Below are 21,982 nucleotides of genomic sequence, written 5' to 3' on the forward strand. Positions count from 1 at the left end.
ATACCACTGAGGGATACATATATACACACACTGTAACTAGCTTGAATGTTCAATGCATTTATAAAAATACTGTATATATTTACTCTGTATTTTATGCAGCTTAAAAGTGTCCAAAGCCATACTTATACAAACCACCCACTAACACAGTCACAACTGTCCATGCTACTAGCACATTTGCGGAGAAGTGTGCGTCACTGTAAACGTCACCGTAGAGGCTGCATTTCTATAGCAACACCTGAGATCTTGTGGCCGGTCATCTTATCGTTCCAAAACCTTAGAAAGGAAACTAAAATTACTACTAGATACATGCAGTTAAGGGACTCGCAGGACGTAAGATACTCTTGCCTCTTTTTATTAGGGCTAGTCATCGAAAAAATCTTTGCAATGAGTCAACCCGTTTCTGTGCGACTTAAATGGAACTATCCAAGCAACTGTAGAAGGAGCAGGGAACACAGCTTCAACCTTCTGATTGCAAGTCCATGTGAAAACTGCATCACATTAGTACAGTACTGCTGCAGTACAGTATTACTACAGTATCTACTGCAATAGTACAGTACTTTTCCTACCTATAGAAGACAATGACAACTCATTTGCAAATGTTACATGCATCTTGAAATCATGACTAACATGGTTTTCATTCATTCAATCATTCACTATCAACAACTCCAACGGAGCAGTTGTTCCATACATGTATCAAAGGTTATATTGTTTTTAAGAATATGTAAAAGAGAATGGAATGGAATAGAAAATGTATAATGCTATCATGTTACATAATATGTATATTTTAATTGTGGAAATGTCTAGATATGAGTTTTTATAGAGAGAAACAAACAGATGTTTACCTTGGGTAAAAATTTAAACTGTAAACAAGATGGAAAGGGGGGAATTATGGGAGTTTGAGTTCTTTAAATAGTATTAGGCATAGTCCATTTGAAATACACACACACACACACACACACTTTCAGAACCGCTTGTCCCTTACGGGGTCACGGGGAACCAGAGCCTACCCGGCAACACAGGGCGTAAGGCCAGAGGGGGAAGGGGACACACCCAGGACGGGACGCCAGTCCGCCGCAAGGCACCCCAAGAGGGACTCGAACCCCAGACCCACCGGACAGCAGGACTACGGTCCAACCCACTGCGCCACCGCACCCCCTCCATTTGAAATAGATGGTAAAAATAGATTGTTACCTGAACTAAGTTGCAGATGGATGAAATACTGTTTGTAAAATTATTTAATAGTTCTTGGTTGTGAAGTGGAGGAGCGGTGGTGCAATGGGTTTGGCCACGTCCTGCTCTCTGGTGGCTCTAGGGTTCGAGTCCTGCTTGGGGTGCCTTGCGACGGATTGGCACCCCATCCTGGCTGCATCCCCTCCCCCTGCAGCCTTATACCCTGCGTTGCCAGGTTAGGCTCCAGTTTGCTGCGACCCCGCTTGGGACAAGTGGTTTCAACCACTGTGAGTTCTTTGTTGTACTTTTAAATGTAAAGTTGATACTTTTAATGTTAGCTACAGCCTGCTGTATATTGGTTCTTCATTGAAAGGTACAGAAGGGATCGATGGAGGAGAGACCAAGTGAAAAGTACCGCTGTTAAGACGGCTGTTATTCACCAGTGAAAGTCTTACATTTGTGTATTGTCAGTGCTGGGATATATGCTCCTGTAAACAGAGCACTGGGACATTTGCTGAAGAAAATAAAACTTTGTGGCTCTACACCGAACTCACATTCACCTCATTACTTGGCTAACCTGGACAGAACACCCACATTCCTAATGCAAGGTTGCGGTGCTCCGAAAGCTATTACGGAAACACGGCACAAGGCAGGGTACACCCACAACAGGATGCCTGTCCATTGCAGAGCAATAACACACACACACACACACAAATTCACATAAATGCACACACTAAGTAACAGCAGCAAACCCATGCAAACACAGGGAGAACAATAAATTCCCACAGAGACTGAGACAGATTCAAACAGACAGCACAGCTGGTAGCATAACAGTAAAAGTTGCCGCCTTTGGATCCAAAGGTTGCAGATTCGAATCTCACCTTCAGCTGTAGTACCCGTGAGCAAGGTACATACCCAAAATTGCTCAAGTGAAATTACCTGGCTGTATAAATGGCTAAAATGTTGTAAGCCAATGTGAAGAAAAGCATCAGATAAATGTAAATTCCCAGCCACCAGAAAAGATTTTCACTAAAGTTTTAAATGCTGATTCTATTTCCCTATTCTGTGGAATATAGTGGTACTGGAAAACCTTTTCAATATATTCAAAATAAACTATAAAATGCACTGCAAGTCAAGGGTCGTATCTAACGACATTGCATTTTTTTTTTTTAAATTGAGTTATAACATACGCAAATAGGCAGCAGCCACTCGCTTAACACAGCTTCCAGTATGCTGAATGACTGAAACAGCATACACATTAACACTTCACTATGTGCGTGATTCAGTGCTTCAAAAAGAAGTGTCGGCCCTCTGAAAAAAACACTTGAGAGTGCTTTTCTGCTGGCAGAGAAATACCGCCATGCATCTGCAATCCCAGTGGCAAACGGCAACATCTCTCCAAGGAAAAAGGAGAAAGAAAAGGGAAAGAGAGAGCTTTCAAAATGGAATTAGGTGTGGAGCAGAGGAAGGAGACAGTCCGATGGAACGAAATGTTTCAGTTTTTGAGTCAGGAGAAAGAATTTTTGCAAGGAGAAAGTATTTACTATGAAATCAGAAGAGGGAGAACGAGACGTTGTTTTCTCAATTGACAACATTTTCGCACGACGTTTAAAGCAACTAAACAACATTAAGCACGCTGAAGAGCGCAAAACGTGAGCACTTGTGAAATGAATTCAAGAGATATTACTTCAACAAACTACTGGAAGATGTGCAGAGGTGTAAAATAATATTATGCCCACAATTAAGTGAGCCAGGGCATATTTCTTAAAAGAGGAGATACCTGGGGGACCATTTAAAAAAAAAACAAAGAAAAACTACAGAAATGATTATAACTGAGATGGAAAACTGTTTACAAAACAGACGAAGGAGTACCTGGAGATGTGGAAGTGTGGGCGGCACGGTGGCATAGGGAGTAGCATTGCTGTCTCACAGCAGCCAGATGGTGCGGGAGGACATAGATTCGATCCCTGCTCAGTTTGTGTGGAGTTTGCATGTTCTCCCTGTGTCTACGTGGGTTTCCTCTTGCAGTCCAAAGACATGCTGTTCAGGTTCCCCCATAGTGTGTGAGCGACAGAGAGAGTGTGTTCCACTGATGTATGGATGAGTGACACAGTGTAAGTAGTGTATCTAGCAGTGTAAGTCACCACGGCGAATAAGGTGTGTGGACTGATAACGCTTCATAGAGTTCAGTGAAAATTGCTTTGGGGAAAAGCATCTGCTAAACAATAAATGTAAAGTACATCACAGTTTGGCAAAGGGCTCTCCACTCATCACCTCTTCAGAACACTAACTTGCACCCCTGGACATTGCATGCTACCAGAGTACCCTTTCCTTCAGTTCACACATCTGCATATCCCCTCCCTCTGCTGGCATTGCCCCTTCCCACTTGCAAGTGAACGCACTCCAACTCAGAGCAATTTTTTTCTGCTGTGGCCTCCAGGCCTCCCCCACTTTGGTGAATCACACCTCAGCGCTACAGTCTTCTCAGCTGTCATCACTCCCCCTCCTACCACTATCCAGCTAGCCAGGACTGTTTTTCACTGCCAACTAGCTTAGGTAAGAGCTGAGGAGACTTCACCAGGGAAAAGCTTCAGGGCCTGGTGGCATTTGTCCAAGGGTGCTGAAGATGCGTGGAAAACAACTATATGGAGTTTTCCAGCATAGTTCAGTCTGAGCCAGAGCCTGGAAAAGGTCCCAGAGATGTGTAAAACATTTTGTTTGGTTCCAGTACCCAAGAAATGGTGACCATCAACATTAAACGACTTTTGGCTGGTTGCTCTGACTTCACATATTGGAAACAAGATGGAGTTGGACTTTAGGAGATCCAAGGGTCCACTGTGTTCAGGAACCATTGATGGAGAAGAATTGGTCATGCAAGTACCCGGGGATGCATGTGGATGACAAGCTAGAGTTGTCTAACACCACTGAGGATCTTTTAAAGAAGGCCTAGAGTCACCTTTACCTTCTGAGGAGACTCAGATCTTTTGGAGTATTCAGGTCACTGTGGCAGATGTTCTATCAGTCTGTTACAGCGGGTGCAGTCTTCTGTGCAGTTTTACCATGGGGCAAAGGCATTACTACAGATGATGGCAGCAGTAGGAATGAACTAATCAGGAAGGCTGGCTCAGTCCTGGGAGTTGGGCTGGACCCTGGAGGAGGAAGTACAGAGAAGGACTCCAAACAAACTCCTTTCCATCATGGACAAGATTTTCACTGTCTGTATGCCACCCTGGTTAACAGAAAAGTACTTTCCAGAAATAGACTCGCTTGTGTTGTTCTAGGGAGTGCTACTTGAGGTCATCCCTGTCAATGGCCATGAAGCCCTATAATGAGACATCCAGCAATTGGGGGGTACTAACCTCTTATTACCCAAGAGGTACTGAGCTGTCAGTGCTACTTTTTTTACTTGTATTTATTTGCACACTTTTTCTTTCACTCTTTTATACTTGCCCAAATATCTCTCTCCTTGTATCTGTCTGTCTGCCTGTCTATATGACCCCAATAAACACACACACACACACACACACACACACACACACACACACACACACACACTGTCTGAACCGCTTGTCCCATACAGGGCTGCAGGGAGCCGGACCCTAACCCAGCAACACAGGGTGTAGGGCTGGAGGGGGGAGGGGACACACCCAGGACAGGATGCCAGTCTATTGCAAGGCACCCCAAGATGGACTTGAACCCCAGACCCACCAGAGAGCAGGACCCAGTCCAACCCACTGCACCCCCCTGACCCCAGTTAAAGCACCATCAATTCAGTGTAAATAAACAGTTGCACTAAAAGTAATTGGTTTCTTAGCTGACTTATTCAAAGTAACTTCTAATAAAAAAGTCTGGTATTTTCTTGGTGAAATTCAGAGTATGTACCTTGCTCAAAAGTAACACAGTAATAGTAGCTGGTTGGGACTTGACCCAGCAACTTTCAGGTTATTGCCCACAAATCCATGCCCATAACTATTGTGCAGTCTGATATACCTAAAGCTTTATTTCAGTATAAACTGTTTAATGTGGTATTTGTTTGTTCTTTATTTCCATTGTGAGGGCTGAACTGAGGAAGAAAACTTGCAGCTTTACAGCTGTTTAATTCCAAACATAAAAGAACAACACAACAAAGAAATGCAATATGGCCTATCTATCCTCACTGCCATTTAGATGTTATGGCTTTTTTCACGTAAACAGATTGCACCGTTGGGATATGCTCTATTCCTTTGTCAAGTGAACATGAAAAAGAAAAAACATGTTAAGAATTTGTGTTTGTTTAAAAATTATCCAAAACTACTAAGGACATATAACTGCGGTAAAAGACAAATAAATATGTGATATTATGTCTTTACACTTTCCTTCTAAATGTTACCATTTGTTTAATTTAAACTGAGCTGGAAAAAAAAAAAAGTATTAACATCCTTAAAAAGAGATTTTTAAATATTCCTTTGCCACAGCACAAGTTCGACACTATTCACTAAGCCAAGCGCTGACCAATTTAGGCTGGTGAGCTCAAATGAAGGTCAGGTGGCAATGTACAAAACCTGGCAAGTTTTTTTTTTTTTTTTTTTTTTTAAAAATTTGTATTGCCATGATATATCTCTATGGTTAAAAAAATACATTGCATTGGCTGCAATTTTCTAGTAAGGTTCGCATCACAGTGCTCAGCAGCAAAAGCGGTGATCTATACTATATGTGATCTATATGTGAGGGTGCAAAACCGCAAAGCTCCACCTTTGGGACCATAATTAAGGTTGATAGGGGTTCTCCTGGAGACTGCAATATCCTGCTAACATCAGGCAACATATACAATTATATTAATTAGGGTTTTTTTTTGCATTTTTCTTCATAGTTGACTTATTTATTCATATATAAAGAACATTTGTTTTAAGGTAGATATTGGCCTACATTTTCTGTGCACGGAGGAGGAACGAAACTGTCGTCAACAGAAAATACTGTACAGTTTCAAGCGCAAAGGGGAAAATGTACTGGTGGTACACTGCCATCGTGTGGTCAGATGAAACACTGCACGCCCTAAAACTTGCCAAGTAAACACATCTATTTATTTAGCAGGCACTTTTCTCCAAAGTGACTTCCAATGAACTTTCTGTAGTCTTTTTAGCCCACACACCTCATTCACCGAGGTGACTTACACTGCTAGATACACTAATGGGTCACTCATCCATCCATCAGTGGCACACACTACGGGGGAACCTGAAGAGCGTGTCTCTGGACTGTGAGGAAACCGGAGCACCCGGAAGAAACCCAGGCAGACACAGGGAAAACGTGTGAACGCCACACAGACTGAGCGGGGATCGAACCCACTTCTTCTCGCACTATCCAGGCGCTGTGAGAGAGTGCAAAAACACTTACACTACATTTACGTCAACTGATGGCTTTCCTTCATAATAAAAGTATTAAACGTGTGAGTATTTGCATTTGTAGTTGCAAGTAATATTATATTTTATATTAGCAGTGGAGATAGATTTTTGCGCCCAGCGTTCAAGCAAACCCAAGTTACCCTTCACCTTAATTTTTCAATATATCATGAATGCTAAATATTCTTAGTCTCCCAACAATACCTACAGCCCCAAAAGGTCAACGACCCCGCACAGTAGGTAGCGCAGCAGGTAGCGCTGGTGCTTCATTACTCTCTCGAGCCAGCCTGAGCCCCCTGGGCTGCACAGCCTGCTAAAGACACGCGTTGGGAACCGGTCGCTCTAACGTATAGTGTCAGTGTGTATTTGTGCGACAGCGCTCTTTTGTGGAAGACTAGGTAATAAAAATGAGTACTATATTTTTAATAGAAAAACAAGACATCTTTCTCAAAGCACACGTCACGTGACGTGCCCACCAGACGCAGACCAGCAGCAGTAGCAGTACGATACGTGTCTCGCGCTCATTCACCTCACGACTCCGGCAGCCGATAAACACGCAGTTAAGTCCTGCATGACGGGGCAGCTCATATCCTGATAAAATTATTATATTCCTTGCCTAGCCTATGGTTTCAGGTAAAATACATACAGTATTCACACGTGTGATGGCAGCTCTAAGAGCCGCCGTCGACGTTGGTATCCAATAGCTCGAGAAGGAAACCTTACCGCCGCATTTCCTAACAGCGCGGTGCGGCGTTGCACGTGACGTCATCGCACGTCGGCCCTCGCGGTGAGGGGGGGGCGTCACCAAGGCGCGCGCAGGTGCAAGTGCGTAGGCAGATCGACAGCGATAAGGTTTCTTCCTCTAAGTAAGTCGGCTCGTGTGTCCGGTTGAGCGGAACGAAAGGAGGTAAGGCGCGCAACGGTTTAGTGCAGGGGCTCATGGGATGAGGGAATGATGCTGTGTGTGCGCTCATCTGTATCTCACCAGGCAGGGCCAGGCCTCGCGCACAGCGCGCGCGGTCGGGTCGGCTGTCACTCACACTATCATCATCATGTTCGAATCGAACCGTGGTCGTGCTGCACTTTGACTTTTGCCCTGAATCAATTTTTATTTGATCCGCGGCACGCTCAACTCGTTTTTATTATGGCGCTCGTTATCATTATGAGAAATGTTACAGAATCCTTCGTTGGTGGTCACCCCTGGTGTGCTCAGCCCAGGCAGGTTCGCGTGGGGCTCGTTTCGTCGCAGCGTTTGCTACAAGTCCCGAAATCCCGGCGGTCGGCCTTGTGTGTGTGTGTGTGTGTGTGTGTGTGTGTGTGTGTGTGTGTGTGTGTGGCCGGGCAGCACGTGAACTGGTGCGGACACGCTGCAGTGTGTACCACAGGACAGTAAACCTCCGCACACATCACATGTGTGCCCAGCTACAGATGATGCAGCCTGGTGGAGAAATGAAAATAAAGAAGAAGTGGCCTCGTCTATTTTCAGACTCGTGGTCCATCTCTTGGACAGACCCCGAGGGAATAGTGAAGCAGGTTTATTGCTGTATAGGTAGCTGCCTGGATATGTGCTATGAAATGGTTATTTATATTTGAAGGAAGCTGTGCTTTAATATATTATACGTGTAGGCAATTTCCAGCTGTTGGTCCGAATGCGGTTTTGTTTACCCTCAGTTGTACGTCACTGTTTGGAGAAAAGCGCCTGCCGAATGCACGCGGGGAAATGACCGCTCGGTGACGGCCTAAGAATTTCTTAAATATAGCTGAGCATCACCGAGCATGTGGAGGATGTGCTGGTAAGTCGCATTTTTTTGCTCAGGGATGTTCTTGTTTCCGTTTTGAGACCAGCCGTGAGCCGCACGAATCATGGGGAAGTCTCACTCCGTCTCGGCGAAGCAGAAGGACGAGGCCCGCGAGGGTCTGACTTCTGGCCCCGAGTACGCCGACTCGCAGGGCGAAGACTCCAGGGGCGGCGACGTGTCTCAGTTTCCGTACGTGGAGTTCACGGGCCGGGACAGCGTCACGTGCCCCACTTGCCAGGGAACGGGTCGGATCCCGAGAGGTACGACAAGCACCTTTTCTTGAGCTCCTTCGGGAGAACCGCACAGGGCTCGCTGCGGCAAGCTTGCTTGGTTACCGCGGCCCCGATGATGTATGGTAACTAGTAGTGGTACTGGTAAAGGTCACAGAATTACACCTTGAAGCTTGGCTGCTCACATCCCTGGAGGGAGCCTGCTCTAAAACCCTTCAGCAAGTTGGTCTGAATTGCTCCAACTATGTACCCAACTGATCGAATGGCTAGGAGTGAAAGTTTTTTTTTTTTTTTTTTTTAATTATTCTTTATTTATTAACAATAGAGTGGCACTGGGTCACAGCGACATAGATAAAGAAACAGTACGAAGGAATTGCAGATGAATACTTCTACATAAAACAAGGGCAAAAGGTGGCAACATTCCACAAGTACGATCGCACAGCATTAAGTTCCAGAACCTTCTCCAGCTTTTCAGGTCGTGTGTTAATTCCTCTAGCAGGAGAAAGTGAAACGCTTTGGTTACCCTGTGCTCGCGGAGGGCGCCGCCGGTGTCGACCGCAGAACTAAAATGCGTTTCCTTGCCCAGAATGTTAGAGCAACCGGACCGCATCGCCTGATGTCGTCCAAAAGGAATGTAGGTTGTGGTGAAATGAGAGAGAGATGGGTGGAATTTTTTATTGAAGAATTTTGCAATGCTTGTATGTTTTGTAAGTTGCGAGCTGATCTATAAGATGGGACTCATTTCTTTAAAAAATGGTGTGTGTGCGCAGGCCAAGAGAATCAGCTCGTCGCTTTGATTCCGTACAGTGACCAGAGGCTCAGGCCCAGAAGGACGTAAGTTCGGTGTTTCTCTCCTGTGTAAAGCATGAGGGAAGTGCTGTGTGTCCTCCTCTCTTGGGCAGCAGGTCTGAGCGGTGTCTTGACTGCGCTTCGTGGTCCCTTGCAGGAAGCTGTACGTGACGGCGTCCGTCAGCGTGTGTCTCTTGCTGTCCGGACTGGCTGTGTTCTTCCTGTTCCCTCGCACCATCGACGTCAGCTACGTGGGTGTGAAGTCTGCCTTCGTCACGTACGACAAGGACAAGCGGATCGTGTATCTCAACGTTACAGTACGCTTGTCCCGCTGCAGCCTTATTGCACCGCGCAATATTTAAAACCTGGTTTCTCCCATTAATGCCTCATATTTGTTTATGATGAATGTCTCACCCCACCCAACGTGTGACAAAAGTTTGTGCATTTTCCCACTCTCAAAATGTCCAACGCTCTAAGAGATGTATAGATTCATCCCCAATTCTATTTTCATTAATTTTTTTTGTAGGTTTTGGAAACATTTTCATCTTTTTGTTCAGGCATTTACTGTCGAAGCAGACTCTTGATAATCGCTGCAGTGTTCAGCATTACAATGAAATTTCACGGCCAAAACTGAACCGGCGGCCGGTCCGTTACAGTCAGAGTTGTAAGAATTGCCCGGTTCTGTCTGGTCTTGTAATCAGGACAGCGGGTAGCATAGTAGTTACATCTGCTGTCTTTGTATCCAAAGGTTAGAGGTTTGAATCCCACCTCCAGGTGTAGTACCCTTGAGTAAGGTACTTACCCTAAATCGCTCAGCTGTATAAATGGGTAAATAATTGTACGTAGTGTAACATTGTAAGTCACTTTAGAGAAAAGCGTCAGCTCAATGAATAAATGTAAATCAGTGGTGCCACTTGTTGGAAAGCAGTGTAACGCTGACAGCCCTCTGCGCCAATCGAATGTCTAGTTTTTCTTGTTCTTCCACTAGAATACGCTGAACATCACAAACAACAATTACTACTCGGTGGAGGTGGCCAACATCACAGCCCAAGTGCAGTTCTCCAGGACTGTCATTGGGAAGACCCGCTTCAGCAACGTCACTACCATCAGGCCGCTGGACATGCGCCAGGTGAGCCGAACTGAGTCGCGTGTGTCCGGTTCACACGCTTATTGAAGAGCAGCGACAGCATCAGTAGCAGGTCATGTGTTGTGTTAAAGCAACTGCTATTTCATCACTTCCATTTCTGTCAATACACCATACAGGTAATAAGTAGTCTACTTAAATTTATTCTTAATAGCAGATCCTTAACTGTATGGAGATAAGAGATAGTGATGAAGTGCTGTTAAATTTTTCACATCTAGATTGACTATATGGTCCCAACCACTTTAGCAGATGAGATGAGCTACATGTAGTAAGTATCTGATCTCTTTGAGTTGTGAGATGATCTTACTAAACCACATTTTTTCTGATTATTCATTGAATTCCTAATTTACTATGTGTTCACTTTACTTTTCAGTGATTATTGCACCTTGAAGACCATTAAAGTCCACAATATTGTAGTCATGATGCAGTAAGTATGAACGAAATGAAATGTGTCCCAGGTAAAAGGAATTAATTTTTTTTTTTCTTCCCGCTGTGCTGCTGTTGCTTTGTTTGAAGATAAGGAGCAGTTTTAACTCTAGAGACTGATATCTCAGTTCTCTACTGATTGAAACATGTGAGCAGCAGTGAAAATCAAATGGAGAACATGTATGACATCTGTGTTTGTTTTCTCCGGTTTCCAGGGTAACCGTTACCACTACGTATTTTGGGCATGCGGAACAGGTGTCCCAGGAGATGTACCAGTACGTGGACTGTGGGGGAAACACCACCTCTTTGCGTGGCAACCACAAGGTGTCTGACATCCTGCAGCCTCCAAAATAGCCCCCCCCCCCCCCCCAATTTATCGCCATTGTTAATACTTGAAGGTAGTATAGCTGGTACACTGTGTCCTTTTGCACTTAACTAATACAAGGGAAAAATATTGCCAAAATTGAATTGTAAGCCAATAATTGTAAAAGATGAGCAGTGCTATTATCAGTGTATTCTTTTGGATGGCTAGTGTAAATAATCTTTATTGTCGTGCATAGTTTTCCAGCGTGCCATTAAAAATAACGAGCACTTTAGTCAACTGTTGAAGAAATTCATAAGAACAAATCCAGTGTTAGAGTGAAATTAATTAATTTTCCAAAGTCATTGTAAAATGAACTTTTTTTTTTTTTTTTTGGGCATTTTCGAGCTGGTCCATATGTTCTTACTCGAATCTGTTTCTGTTACTAATGCTGTCATTGAGTGTGTTTGTCATAAAAAGGCCATTTGAGTGAAAGGTGTCCTTTGAAAAGGGGCCACTAGAGGGAGCACTGGGGGTCCTCTGGGTTTCACTCTCAGGCTCTTTGCTGTTGGGAATCTTTGGTATTGAGCATAAGATATGCAGAGGGTTGAATTTATTTACAAGAAAAATGCAGATCTGTATTATTGTCAGCACTTTGATTCATACTATGCTTATTCTTTGTCATTGTAACTTATCAGAGTTGAGCTCTGGTTCACTGCACCCAAACTAGAAAATCTAGGCAGTCATTCTGTTTTTGTATACTCCCAAAATTCTAATCTTGGCTCTGTTTTCATCCAGGTTGACTTGAATTCTGTTATAGAGAGATGTAAAAGTTTGGAAATCATGACTGAAGAAAGAGTTGTGAGTGCCTGAAAATGTGAATTTTTATGGTATTTTATTGTCATCAATTATTAGGAAACTTTCAAGGGACTGGGAATGGACTGTATAACAGACAATTATTGTAACTGCACACCACAGTTGGGGTTTACGATGAACTAACCAACATTTTTAAATTGTGTAAAACAGGGCTGGGGAGGATGGCACTCTTCTAAAGCCACTCTTTAGCAAGAAAGTCTCTATAAATCCACTGCCGACTGCAATGTGGACTAATTGGTAAATAATCCACATCTGGCCCGACACTGTAATTTACCATCTTCACAATGACTTGCATTCATTCATAAAAAGAATGGTGAGATTCAAGCACAGTGTGTGGTCCTGGAGGCTCTCCCAGGGTATGATGGAACCCTCCCCCGATCTTGTACACCTGGTGGGGGGGCAGCACAACAGTGTAACCACAGGACTCTGAAGTGGAACAGCATCAGCTTGTCTTTCAGCCAATCGATTCTTTTCCTTCATACAGCAACATGTGCACAGATGTTTCCACCATTAATGTATTTGTAATCGTGTTTGTACCGGAAAAGATTTCTGAGATGTTCACTGCTGTTGCTGTTTGACATACACTGTGCTGGAATTCTATTACATCTGAACAGAAACATGTGGTGCTGGCATTTTTAATATGGCCTGGGTTTTATTTGAAGAAAGCAGTGGCTTTCAGTTCACCATGGTGAAAGGTGAGTCTGTTGGTTCTCAAATAGCACTTTAGCGTTTCCCTTGAAAGATGTACAGAACGTGGTAGATTAGCAGGGGGTTAGTGACAATATGGCGGTAAAACAGCAAGGTCCACTACGGTACAAGGGCTTCCCTCAGTGGTCTGATGTGTGACCTCAGATGTCCTATTTCCTATGGGCCCCTCACTGTGAATCAGATGTCCGTTGTGACCTTTTCTGATTGACTGTTCTACAGCTTGAGTGTTTCCTACCAGCATGAAAATGTAATTAACGGTACTTAATAAATGATGCTTGACTTTGATTGAATGGTACAGCTTGGGGTGGTTTGGTCCTGCTGGCTCAAATGTTCAGAGGCATGTGGACATTTTCATCCCAGCTCCAGGGTTTCCAGGCCTGAAGTCCCATGCTGGTATGGGCCATAAAATGAATGAAGCACAGCTTGCCATCCATCATCACTATTTTCAGCTTAGAAATTTAGCTTTTTTTCAGTCTCCCTTTAAATTTGACCGAACTTGTTAATTTAATTGGTCTCTAAATTTTTGATACTGCTTTTGAATTTAAATTGCTCATATACCTCTGCAGCGCGGCCTACTGAACTTTTCAGTAACGTGTTGGAGCGGCCTGCACTTGACTATAAGCGTAGGACTTGTAACACTGGTACTGGTGATCCATGTTGTGTTATTCTATAAAGAAGGCTAATGACATACTAAGTGGACTTTCATACCAGTATAAGTAAATTCATGGAATGCTGGATGTGTGAACAGGACTGTGCTCAGTAGCACTTATTCCATGAAAAGCCTGAAGAACCCACACCTCCTATTCATATTTAATGTACCTTTAAATTCTGAGACCATAGAGAATTTATCTTTTGAGGAGTTCTGAAATGTTTCTTCATATAGTACCCAGACTTTTCCCATTTTAAGCCAAAAACACCAAATGTTTTCACTTGTGTTTATTGCATAAAAATGTACTTCAGCATGTAACACTTTGTAATTTTTAACATCTAGGCTACGTTTTATTTAAGTTTCCTTGGTTTCAAAAAGCTTTTCGAAACTAATAATATTACTCTCTCTTCTCCTTCCTGTCTAAAACTCTAGAGCGGGCAGCCTATGATCAACCGTCTGATTTCCTCACCTGGAACCATCTCCTTGATGGTTATCGGTCTGGTTTCAAAGCTGGTCACTTCACTGAGATGGCCCTTTTGGCAGTGTCTGATGCTTTCCAAGCCTCTAGAGCTGCCCCCTCTCCTCAGTCCTCATCCTCCTCAATCTGTCTGCAGCATTTGACACAGTTAACCACCGGATTTTACTCTCCTCTCGTAGTCAGCTTAGGATCAAAGGTGCGGCACTAAGATGGTTTGAGTCCTACCTCTCTGACAGCTCCTATCAAGTGGTCTGGCGGAGCTCTCGTTTTTCTCCTCTGCCTCTCTCAACCGGTGTCCCGCAGGGCTCGGTATTGGGTCCTCTTCTGGATTTACACCTCCTCCCTCGGCCCGCTTATAGCCTCCCATGGATTCAAATACCACTGCTATGCTGCTGATACCTAGCTCTTCCTCTCCTTTCCACCTGGTGCGTCAGACATTTCCGCACGCATTGCTGCCTGCCTGTTGGACATATCTTCATGGATGTCTGAGCACCATCTCCAACTCAACCTCTCCAAAACAGAGATTCCTCGCCTCCCAGCTGCCCTGTCCTCCTGTCACGATCTATCGATCAAATGGGGCAGCTCACTCATTTTGCCTACCTCCTTGGCTAAGAGTCTTTCTCTCAGCACATCGAAGCCACAACCCGGTCCTGCAGATACATCCTGTATAATATTCGTAAGATTCGTCCCTACCTCACAATTGACTCTGCCCAGCTACTTGTCCAGGCCAAGGTGACTTCCCGTCTCCACTACTGCACCTCTCTCGTGTGGCCTTCCTGTTGTTGCCATCAAACCTCTACAGCTGATACAGAATGCTGCTGCACGAGTTGTTTGATTTGCCAAAGCATTCCCATCTATCTCCTCTACTCATTTCTCTGCACTGGCTTCCTATAGCTGCCCGAATCAAATGCAAGACCTTGGTTATTGTCTACAAAGGCATCAATAGAACTGCTCCCAGCTATTTACAGGACTTGATCAACCGCTACAGCAAGGCCAGACCCCTTTGCTTGTCTACTTCTGCTCACTTAGTGATCCCGCACGTGAAAGATAAAGCACGGAGGTTCTCGGTTCTGGCTCCGTTGTGGTTTTGTCCAAGATCCCTCCAGCTCATGTATGGTGTAAATGTTCATGCACGGTAACTTCATGAGCATCCCCAGATAAGCCTTCATACAGCTGCTACTCCCGCCTTGTATGTGATTGTTTATATATAATTATATTCTTTAAAAAAAAAATTGGTAGGTTATCAGGATTCGTTTCTCCTGCGTCTTATGCACCTACTCAAGCGAACATCGGTCCATCAAGTGGAAGGTAACAAACTAGGTTTACTTAAGTCACATGTCTGTAGCCATGTCTCTTTCTCTTAATGTAATGCACAAGTTGAATTTTTGCTCAGCTGTATGTCACTTTGGACAAAAGCATCTGTTAAATGAATAAATGGAAATGTATCATTTGTCATCACTTTTTACAGTGAAACTAAATACAAACTATATAATACAAACTATAACTAAATGCAAACTATAGACCACAGTTTATGGCCTCCTTTACAACCCTCTGACCCCCCCACCTGTCTTACAACGCACAGGAGTCTCATTCAGATGACCAAATGCTCACTGATACCTGCAAATGAACAATTGTTCTCAATCAACAGCACAGATGTACTCTTTAAACCTATTGCTCTTGTGAAAAGGTGGAACCCAATTTTTCCTTATTACAGTACACTTCCTAACTAAACTATACACGGAGGAACTGGAACAAGAACTAAAAATTTACCAGCAAATGTTGCTTTTATTCAATAATTATGAGTAATAAATAATGTCATTAAATGTTATTTTCAGTCTATGGTATCTTCAGTATAGAGGTCTTGACTCTGAGTTTCAAGTTTTGCTCTGTTTACCTTGTGAGAACACTTTGTCTCTCTACCAGATGTCCCATTTGGGCTGATTTCAGCATCCTGTGTCGATTGTTTTTGGCTGCACGCACATGTATGTCAGCATGTTGGACCTGTCTGTGTCCATATGTCTGCCTCCCACCGTCCCCTGGGAATTACTGGTATGCACATGTGTTTGAGCTATTAGAGCCTCACTGAAGTCCTTTCTTCCACTTTGGCGGCTGGGATGGATTGGTTTCTTTCCTCCTCTGCGCTGGAAACAGGAGCCCTGGTGTCATGTGGTCAAGGAATAAATTATGCCGGAAAGCCCTTGTGCCTTAGGAGGATAAAACCTCTCTACCGTGCTTCAAGAAAAGCTCGCACCTATAACTTTGTGGTGTGGAATTGACTTTTTGGTTGAGGGAACAAGGCCGAGCCCAGGAGAGGGCAGTGGACGTTAGAGGAGGAATCGGAAAGGGTGGAGAAGTACAGCTGCTTTGCTCTGCTTTTGTTAAGGTCACTACACGTTTCTTTCAGAGGCTGCAGAATAGTTTTAAGCACACCTTAAAGGAGTGTTCTCTCCAGCGTGGAGCATCCCTTTGTGTACTACTTCTTTTGTCTACGGTTTCGGATAAAAGAGCGAATTGTTGCCTTAAATGAACTGACCACAAGTATTGCATGACAAAAAGCACATTCTGCAGACACCATTGGAGAAGAACCTGCAGTTTTCTGCTGACTTTGCAAATGCTGCACAAAAAGACCCAGTTGATCTTTCAGCCAAAATGACTTTTGATGCAGGCTGTGTCTGTTAAAGTCATTTCCCCACATGTGGCAGAAGGCAGCATAAATTTGATCTATGAGCTGGGGGTGGGCTTCCTGTGATTGCATTAACATACAGTCCATGCAGAGTTATACTTCCTTTCCATAAGTTGGTTATATAAGACACATGGAGAAATTTGTTTATTTAAAGCACTATAAGTGTACATTTTGATTTTCTTTTGTTAAAAAAAATCCTAGAAACAATTTTTGGACCTGTTTTTCTAACATAAAAACATTTTAGAAATTCCAGAAACACTCATGATGCAGCACTGAATATAAGGCTTTAATTCTGCACTTTCTGGTTATGTACCCTTCATTAAAATGTTACCTGAAATTCTTCGGTGCAAAATACAGATGTGAAAAACTGTGAAGCCAAACTGACGCAGACTTGCATCTATGATGTTTCCCTATTTGAAGAATTTAAGACTTCAACAGCCTTTTGACTGCAGTTCCCGTTTACACCTGTGTGTAAATTTAGCAACAAACCACATATGACCTCCACATCACCCAGGGCTTAACAGATATCAAGCATCCTATCCTGTTGACAAATCCTAACTTTTGACAAGCGTTGTCCTCCATTCGTTTTAAAGTAATTAAATATAATTGGCTTGGGTATAGATTCAACAAAAATTAAAATAGTCTATAGTGTGTATGTTTGTCTGTATTACGTTGGTCTGGTACATTCATGTAAAAATGTTGTAGGGAGTTTAGTGTAGTGTATATAACACTGTAAGTATAATATTGTTGGCTACAGGTCTCAGCTAAATTCTGCTTAGTTATCTTTGCATGTCCCTTTGGAGAAAAGCATCTGCTAAATGAAGTAAGGTAAATGTAAGTGCAAACTTGGTGTGGTCCTGGTCAAGAAGAAGTGTCGGTCAGTCAGCTGCAGTTCCGCCTGTGGCCAGTGGGGGCAACTCGGTGCTGGTGCTCTGAGTGGAGCCCTTAGTTTCAGTCCCGTCCAGTCTCCGCTGTCCTTGCTCTGGAGAAGATGGGGCTGCGTTGCTGCTCTCTGGCATTGCTAAGGACAGGCCTCATGGTGGTCTCCTTGGCGCTGCTGGTGGTTCTCTGCGAGGGGCGCTCCGATGCACCCCGTGGGGTGACCATCCCCTTCGTGTTTGACCCCAAAGCCACGTGTGACCCGCCCTGCAAGCATGCAGGAATCTGCATCCGGAATAACACCTGCTTCTGCTCCCATGGCTACGAGGGAGAAGTCTGCCAGTATGGTGACGTTGACAACTTTCACATTTTTATCATCTTCGAAATATTTCCAGGAGCCTTTGTAGAAGCAGCACTGAGATGTGGGATGGTGCTGAGGAAGAATGGGGCTAAGCGAGTGTGTGAAACTTTTCTGCTCAAGTTATTATGATTCATTTTCGAGGCTGGGTCCTGCTCTAGATGTGAAGTTCTAAGTGGCCAAGTCTGATCTTGAGAGATGTTCTTCACATGTTCTTGGCTCTTCTCAAGCAAGCCAAGGAGCTTGCTGTATTTTTGTGTGTGAACCGCTTTTACATGAAAATTCTAACAGAGAATCTTACCGTGGTGTTGGTTGTAGCTAATTGTTTTCCCAAGTGTAAGAACGGAGGGGAATGCCTGCGACCCGGGAAGTGTAGGTGTCCCCCAGGATTTCAGGGGAAATACTGTCATAAAGGTAATGTGGACTTATGTGTTTGTTGTTCCATCAGCAGCACTGCGTATGTCTTATGATTGCTGCGTGAAGTGTGTGTGTGCTTTTCAGACTTTGCTAATGTCAGCGTGAACTTGAGGGGGGCATGGTGGCACAGTGGGTTTGGCCAGGGCCTGCTCTCTGGCGGGCCTGGGGTTCGAGTCCCGCTTGGGGTGCCTTGCGACGGACTGGCGTCCTGTCCGGGGTGTGTCCCGTCCCCCTCCAGCCTTGTGCCCTGTGTTGCCGGGTTAAGCTCCAGTTTGCCGTGACCCCACTCGGGACAAGTGGCCTCAGCCAGTGTGTGTGTGTGTGTGTGTGTGTGTGTGTGTGTGTGTGTGTGTGTGTGTGTTTCCTCACAGACCTTCTGTGATTAACCGCAGTGAGGTGTGTGCTCTACTCTACTGGTTTTTGATGGTGGTGTGTGATGGGGAATGCTGGAGCATGTTGTCTGTGAGCAGTACTTGACGTGGTGCATTGGACAAATGAGTGTTTGATAATATGGGTGTGTGTATTGATGTGTTTCATTTGATGGCCTCTTGGTGTTTGACAGTGATGAGCGATGGCAGATGGTGCGTGTGTGTATGTGTGTTGATGTGTTCCATTTCAAAGCCCTCCTGTGTTTGATAGTGCCATGTGATGCCAGGTCTCGGGGTGTGTGTGTTTATTTGACGACCCTCCTGTGTCTGACAGTGGCATGTGATGGCGGCTGCTGGAATGGAGGGGAGTGCATCGCCGAGAACAGGGTGGTGAAGTGCCTCTGTCCCTCTAGCTGGACTGGTTCCCGGTGCCAGGAAGGTGTGTTCACTGCTCCTCTTCCTCTGACTCATGAGCACAGAGAGCACGGAGTCACTGTATTATGCATTATATTGCTATATTATATTACCCTGGTATCAGGGCCTGAGAAACTGGGATCAGCTGGTACCCTAGTGGTTATTGCTGCTGTCTTTGGATCCAAAAGTTTCAGGTTTGAATCTAACTTCCATCTGTAGTATCCTTGAGCAAGGTACTTACCCTAAAACAGCTCCAGTAAAAATTACCTAGCATATAATTGCATAAATAATTATAAGTAGCTTAACATTGTAAGTCAATTTGGAGGAAAGCGTCAGCTGAATGTGAAAATGTACTCAACAGATATTTTTCACAAAGATGCTTAAATGCTGCTGTAAAATAATGCAGGTTTTCACTTTACCCATTTTTACAGTGGAATAATTATTGATGCTACTTGTGTTAATATTATGAAATCATTTTATTATACCCTATAAATAAGTGTACCCCTTGCCTAGGGATATAGTTGTAGCTCCACCCTGGGATTTTGGTCCACTGTCCGATTCACGAGCCACTCATCTTTACTGCAGATGTCAATATTTCATGAATGCGGCTAATGAGTGCCTTGTGTTTTCCTCCACAGCCATCTGCCCCCAGGGCTGCCGGAACAGAGGCAGCTGTGTGGCCCCAGGAATCTGCAGCTGCCTTGATGGTTGGGTGGGAGGCGCCTGCCACATGGGTGAGTCAACCCTCTGCCAGCAGCACAAAAACAGAGGTGTTGCCGAGCGGGGGTTCGACACAGACATATTTATGTGTTCTCAGAGATGTTTTACTGCAGTGGTAGACTTCAGTTTAGCCTACGGCAGTGCTCCATGTGATCAACAGTTGCACTCACATTGTGATGAAAATCGAAGAAAAATATTAAGTCCCGAAATAAGTGTGCCAGCAAATGAAGACAAAAAAGCTTTTGTAACATGAAATGGCAAAACAGCATATACCCTGGATCCTCAACTTATGGTCCCAGTTGGGGCTAGGCATCTGTCTGCAGTTTCTTTGTTCGTGACTCCAAAGTCACTTTTATCACTAAGTCTCTCACACACACACACATTTTCTGAACCGCTTGTCCCATTTGGGGTCGGGTGGAGCCAGAGCCTAACCTGGCAACACAGGGCATAAGGCTGGAGGAGGAGGGGACACACCCAGGACAGGACGTCTGTCCCAAGGCATCCCAAGCAGGACTTGAACCCTAAAACCACCGGAGAACAGGACCTGGTCTAACCCGGTGCGCCACCACGCCCCATCACTAAATCAAAATTATAGAAAGATTAATAATATAGACATCCCTCAATGTTTTTGCTGGTTTTGTTCTGCAAAAATCTTCTGTATAGATAGAATAAATAAAAATACTTTGTGTTTAAGTTTTCAAAATTTTTAATGACTTTGACCTACTTTAAAATGAATATGAATTGAAAAAGTTGAAAAAAATGTGATCTCCACAACCCCGTTTCATGGTGATTGACTGATTCATCCCATGAAATGTGTAATGTTCCTCATCGTATTATTGATCACCAACCCCTCACAAACACTGGACCCCAGTGGTAAACACTGAGAAAGTGAATTAAAGTAAACCAGCCTAACACCCTCTGTTTCACTGAGACCCAGAGACTAGTATATAAATACAGGTTCCCTAGAAAGTGGGTAAGTGAAGAAAAGGCAATTAAAAGAAAATAAACTGTAAAATACTGGTATGCTTGAAAAATTCTTAACCCGATCATTTGTGACATGAAGAGCCGGTGTTCCACAAACTGAGCTGAGACATTCATGTAGCAGTTGTCTGGCCCTGTTGGATAAGTGGGTGACATGTGAGCAGTGTTTACAGAATATTAGCATTTCGTATGTGCAGTTTGTCAAACGACAGGCACCACTTGCATCCAGAAATAATAATGAAATTTGAAGCCCACCAAGAATTAGTTGATGAGTTACTTACTGAAGGTAGACACTTCAGACACTCCATTGCTCTGGGTCTGTTTACAGGAAACCACTGAGAGCAATGAGCTCAGAGAGAGCCATGTGGCTCAAAACGTTTCTTCACTTCTGGGATGACTGGCAAAAATGAGCTCATCAGAGGATCAAGGTTTTACAAAATAATTATGTAGACCTGTTTCTTTGGTCATCATCCACACCAGCCTGAAGGAAAGCGAATGCGAAGTCATGCCCCAAGGCTTTTACCTCTCACATGTAACAATGGTTTTGCTCAGTTGTGTAAATCACAACACAGGATGTGCTCCGTTCCATCAGATGAGATGATTTTCAACTGCATCCTAATAAATCCTTGCGGTATCTCTTCTGTGCAGCTGTGTGTCCTCAGCCATGCTTGAACGGGGGGAAGTGCATCGCTCCCGGCGTGTGTCGATGTCGCTGGCCCTTCTCTGGACCACGCTGTGAGAAGAGGAGGTCATTCTAGCCGTGAAGGGCCTCTACTTGAGAAGGGCATGAAACTTTTTAGTGAATAAATTCAAGTATTATTAAATACTTGAAATGTATAAATGTATGGTGCTTTAAGTAAATCTTTCCAAATATGTTTATATATATATGTGAATTTTTCTGTGTGTTTGTTGTAATGTTTTATAATTTACTGTAATGAAGTGCCTGAAAATGTTTGAGACCTTAATATTAAAAATGGAAGGCACTTCTTGCTGTTATTCTATCTCACTGTACCAAATGAACAATAACATTTTTAAAATGTACCTTGTTTCTTTTAAGTCTTTGCTGCAATAGTCTTCTTTAAGTGTTCACTGCAGTTTTATGCTTTAAAATAAACAGCTTATTAATGTCAAAATCTTACATTTTGTATTGATTAGTAAGACAGTGAAGACCCTTTCAGCTCATCTCATGCTTACGTGACGACAATTTTTCCAATATT

General features: G+C 43.9%; 2 protein-coding genes across 4 annotated transcripts; both read left to right on the top strand.

Annotated features, from left to right (window-relative positions):
- Positions 1-7,050: 7,050 nt before the first annotated feature.
- tmem106ba (transmembrane protein 106Ba) lies at positions 7,051-14,184 on the top strand. Of its 3 annotated transcripts, none has more exons than XM_029246082.1 (8): positions 7,051-7,452; positions 8,362-8,604; positions 9,345-9,408; positions 9,521-9,680; positions 10,352-10,492; positions 10,726-10,775; positions 10,881-10,934; positions 11,149-14,184. In XM_029246082.1, the coding sequence occupies exons 2-8, from the start codon at positions 8,409-8,411 to the stop codon at positions 11,285-11,287; spliced, it is 804 nt and encodes a 267-aa protein (XP_029101915.1). In that variant the 5' UTR covers positions 7,051-7,452; positions 8,362-8,408; the 3' UTR covers positions 11,288-14,184. The 3 variants fall into 3 exon arrangements, with proteins under 3 accessions (XP_029101915.1, XP_029101914.1, XP_018596130.2); XM_029246081.1 differs by having other exon boundaries at positions 8,386-8,604; XM_018740614.2 differs by having other exon boundaries at positions 8,391-8,604.
- A 3,067-nt stretch (positions 14,185-17,251) lies between these two features.
- On the top strand, positions 17,252-21,717 carry seraf (Schwann cell-specific EGF-like repeat autocrine factor). Its single transcript, XM_018740671.2, has 5 exons — positions 17,252-17,854; positions 18,184-18,279; positions 18,985-19,089; positions 19,703-19,798; positions 21,414-21,717. The coding sequence occupies exons 1-5, from the start codon at positions 17,620-17,622 to the stop codon at positions 21,521-21,523; spliced, it is 642 nt and encodes a 213-aa protein (XP_018596187.2). The 5' UTR covers positions 17,252-17,619; the 3' UTR covers positions 21,524-21,717.
- Positions 21,718-21,982: the final 265 nt, after the last annotated feature.

This window comes from Scleropages formosus, chromosome 18 (assembly GCF_900964775.1).
Source record: "Scleropages formosus chromosome 18, fSclFor1.1, whole genome shotgun sequence".
In the NCBI taxonomy this organism is placed as follows: domain Eukaryota; kingdom Metazoa; phylum Chordata; class Actinopteri; order Osteoglossiformes; family Osteoglossidae; genus Scleropages; species Scleropages formosus.

What these genes read in the sequence shown, in the direction of transcription:
- tmem106ba (XM_029246082.1), top strand. Translation starts at nt 8,409, where the DNA reads ATGGGGAAGTCTCACTCCGTCTCGGCGAAGCAGAAGGACGAGGCCCGC. An exon ending in GGCCGCTGGACATGCGCCAG is followed by an intron (nt 10,493 to 10,725) that starts GTGAGCCGAACT and finishes TTTCACATCTAG; the next exon opens with ATTGACTATATGGTCCCAAC. An exon ending in GATGAGATGAGCTACATGTA is followed by an intron (nt 10,776 to 10,880) that starts GTAAGTATCTGA and finishes TTTACTTTTCAG; the next exon opens with TGATTATTGCACCTTGAAGA.
- seraf (XM_018740671.2), top strand. Translation starts at nt 17,620, where the DNA reads ATGGGGCTGCGTTGCTGCTCTCTGGCATTGCTAAGGACAGGCCTCATG. An exon ending in TGGTTCCCGGTGCCAGGAAG is followed by an intron (nt 19,090 to 19,702) that starts GTGTGTTCACTG and finishes TTTCCTCCACAG; the next exon opens with CCATCTGCCCCCAGGGCTGC. An exon ending in GGGAGGCGCCTGCCACATGG is followed by an intron (nt 19,799 to 21,413) that starts GTGAGTCAACCC and finishes TCTTCTGTGCAG; the next exon opens with CTGTGTGTCCTCAGCCATGC.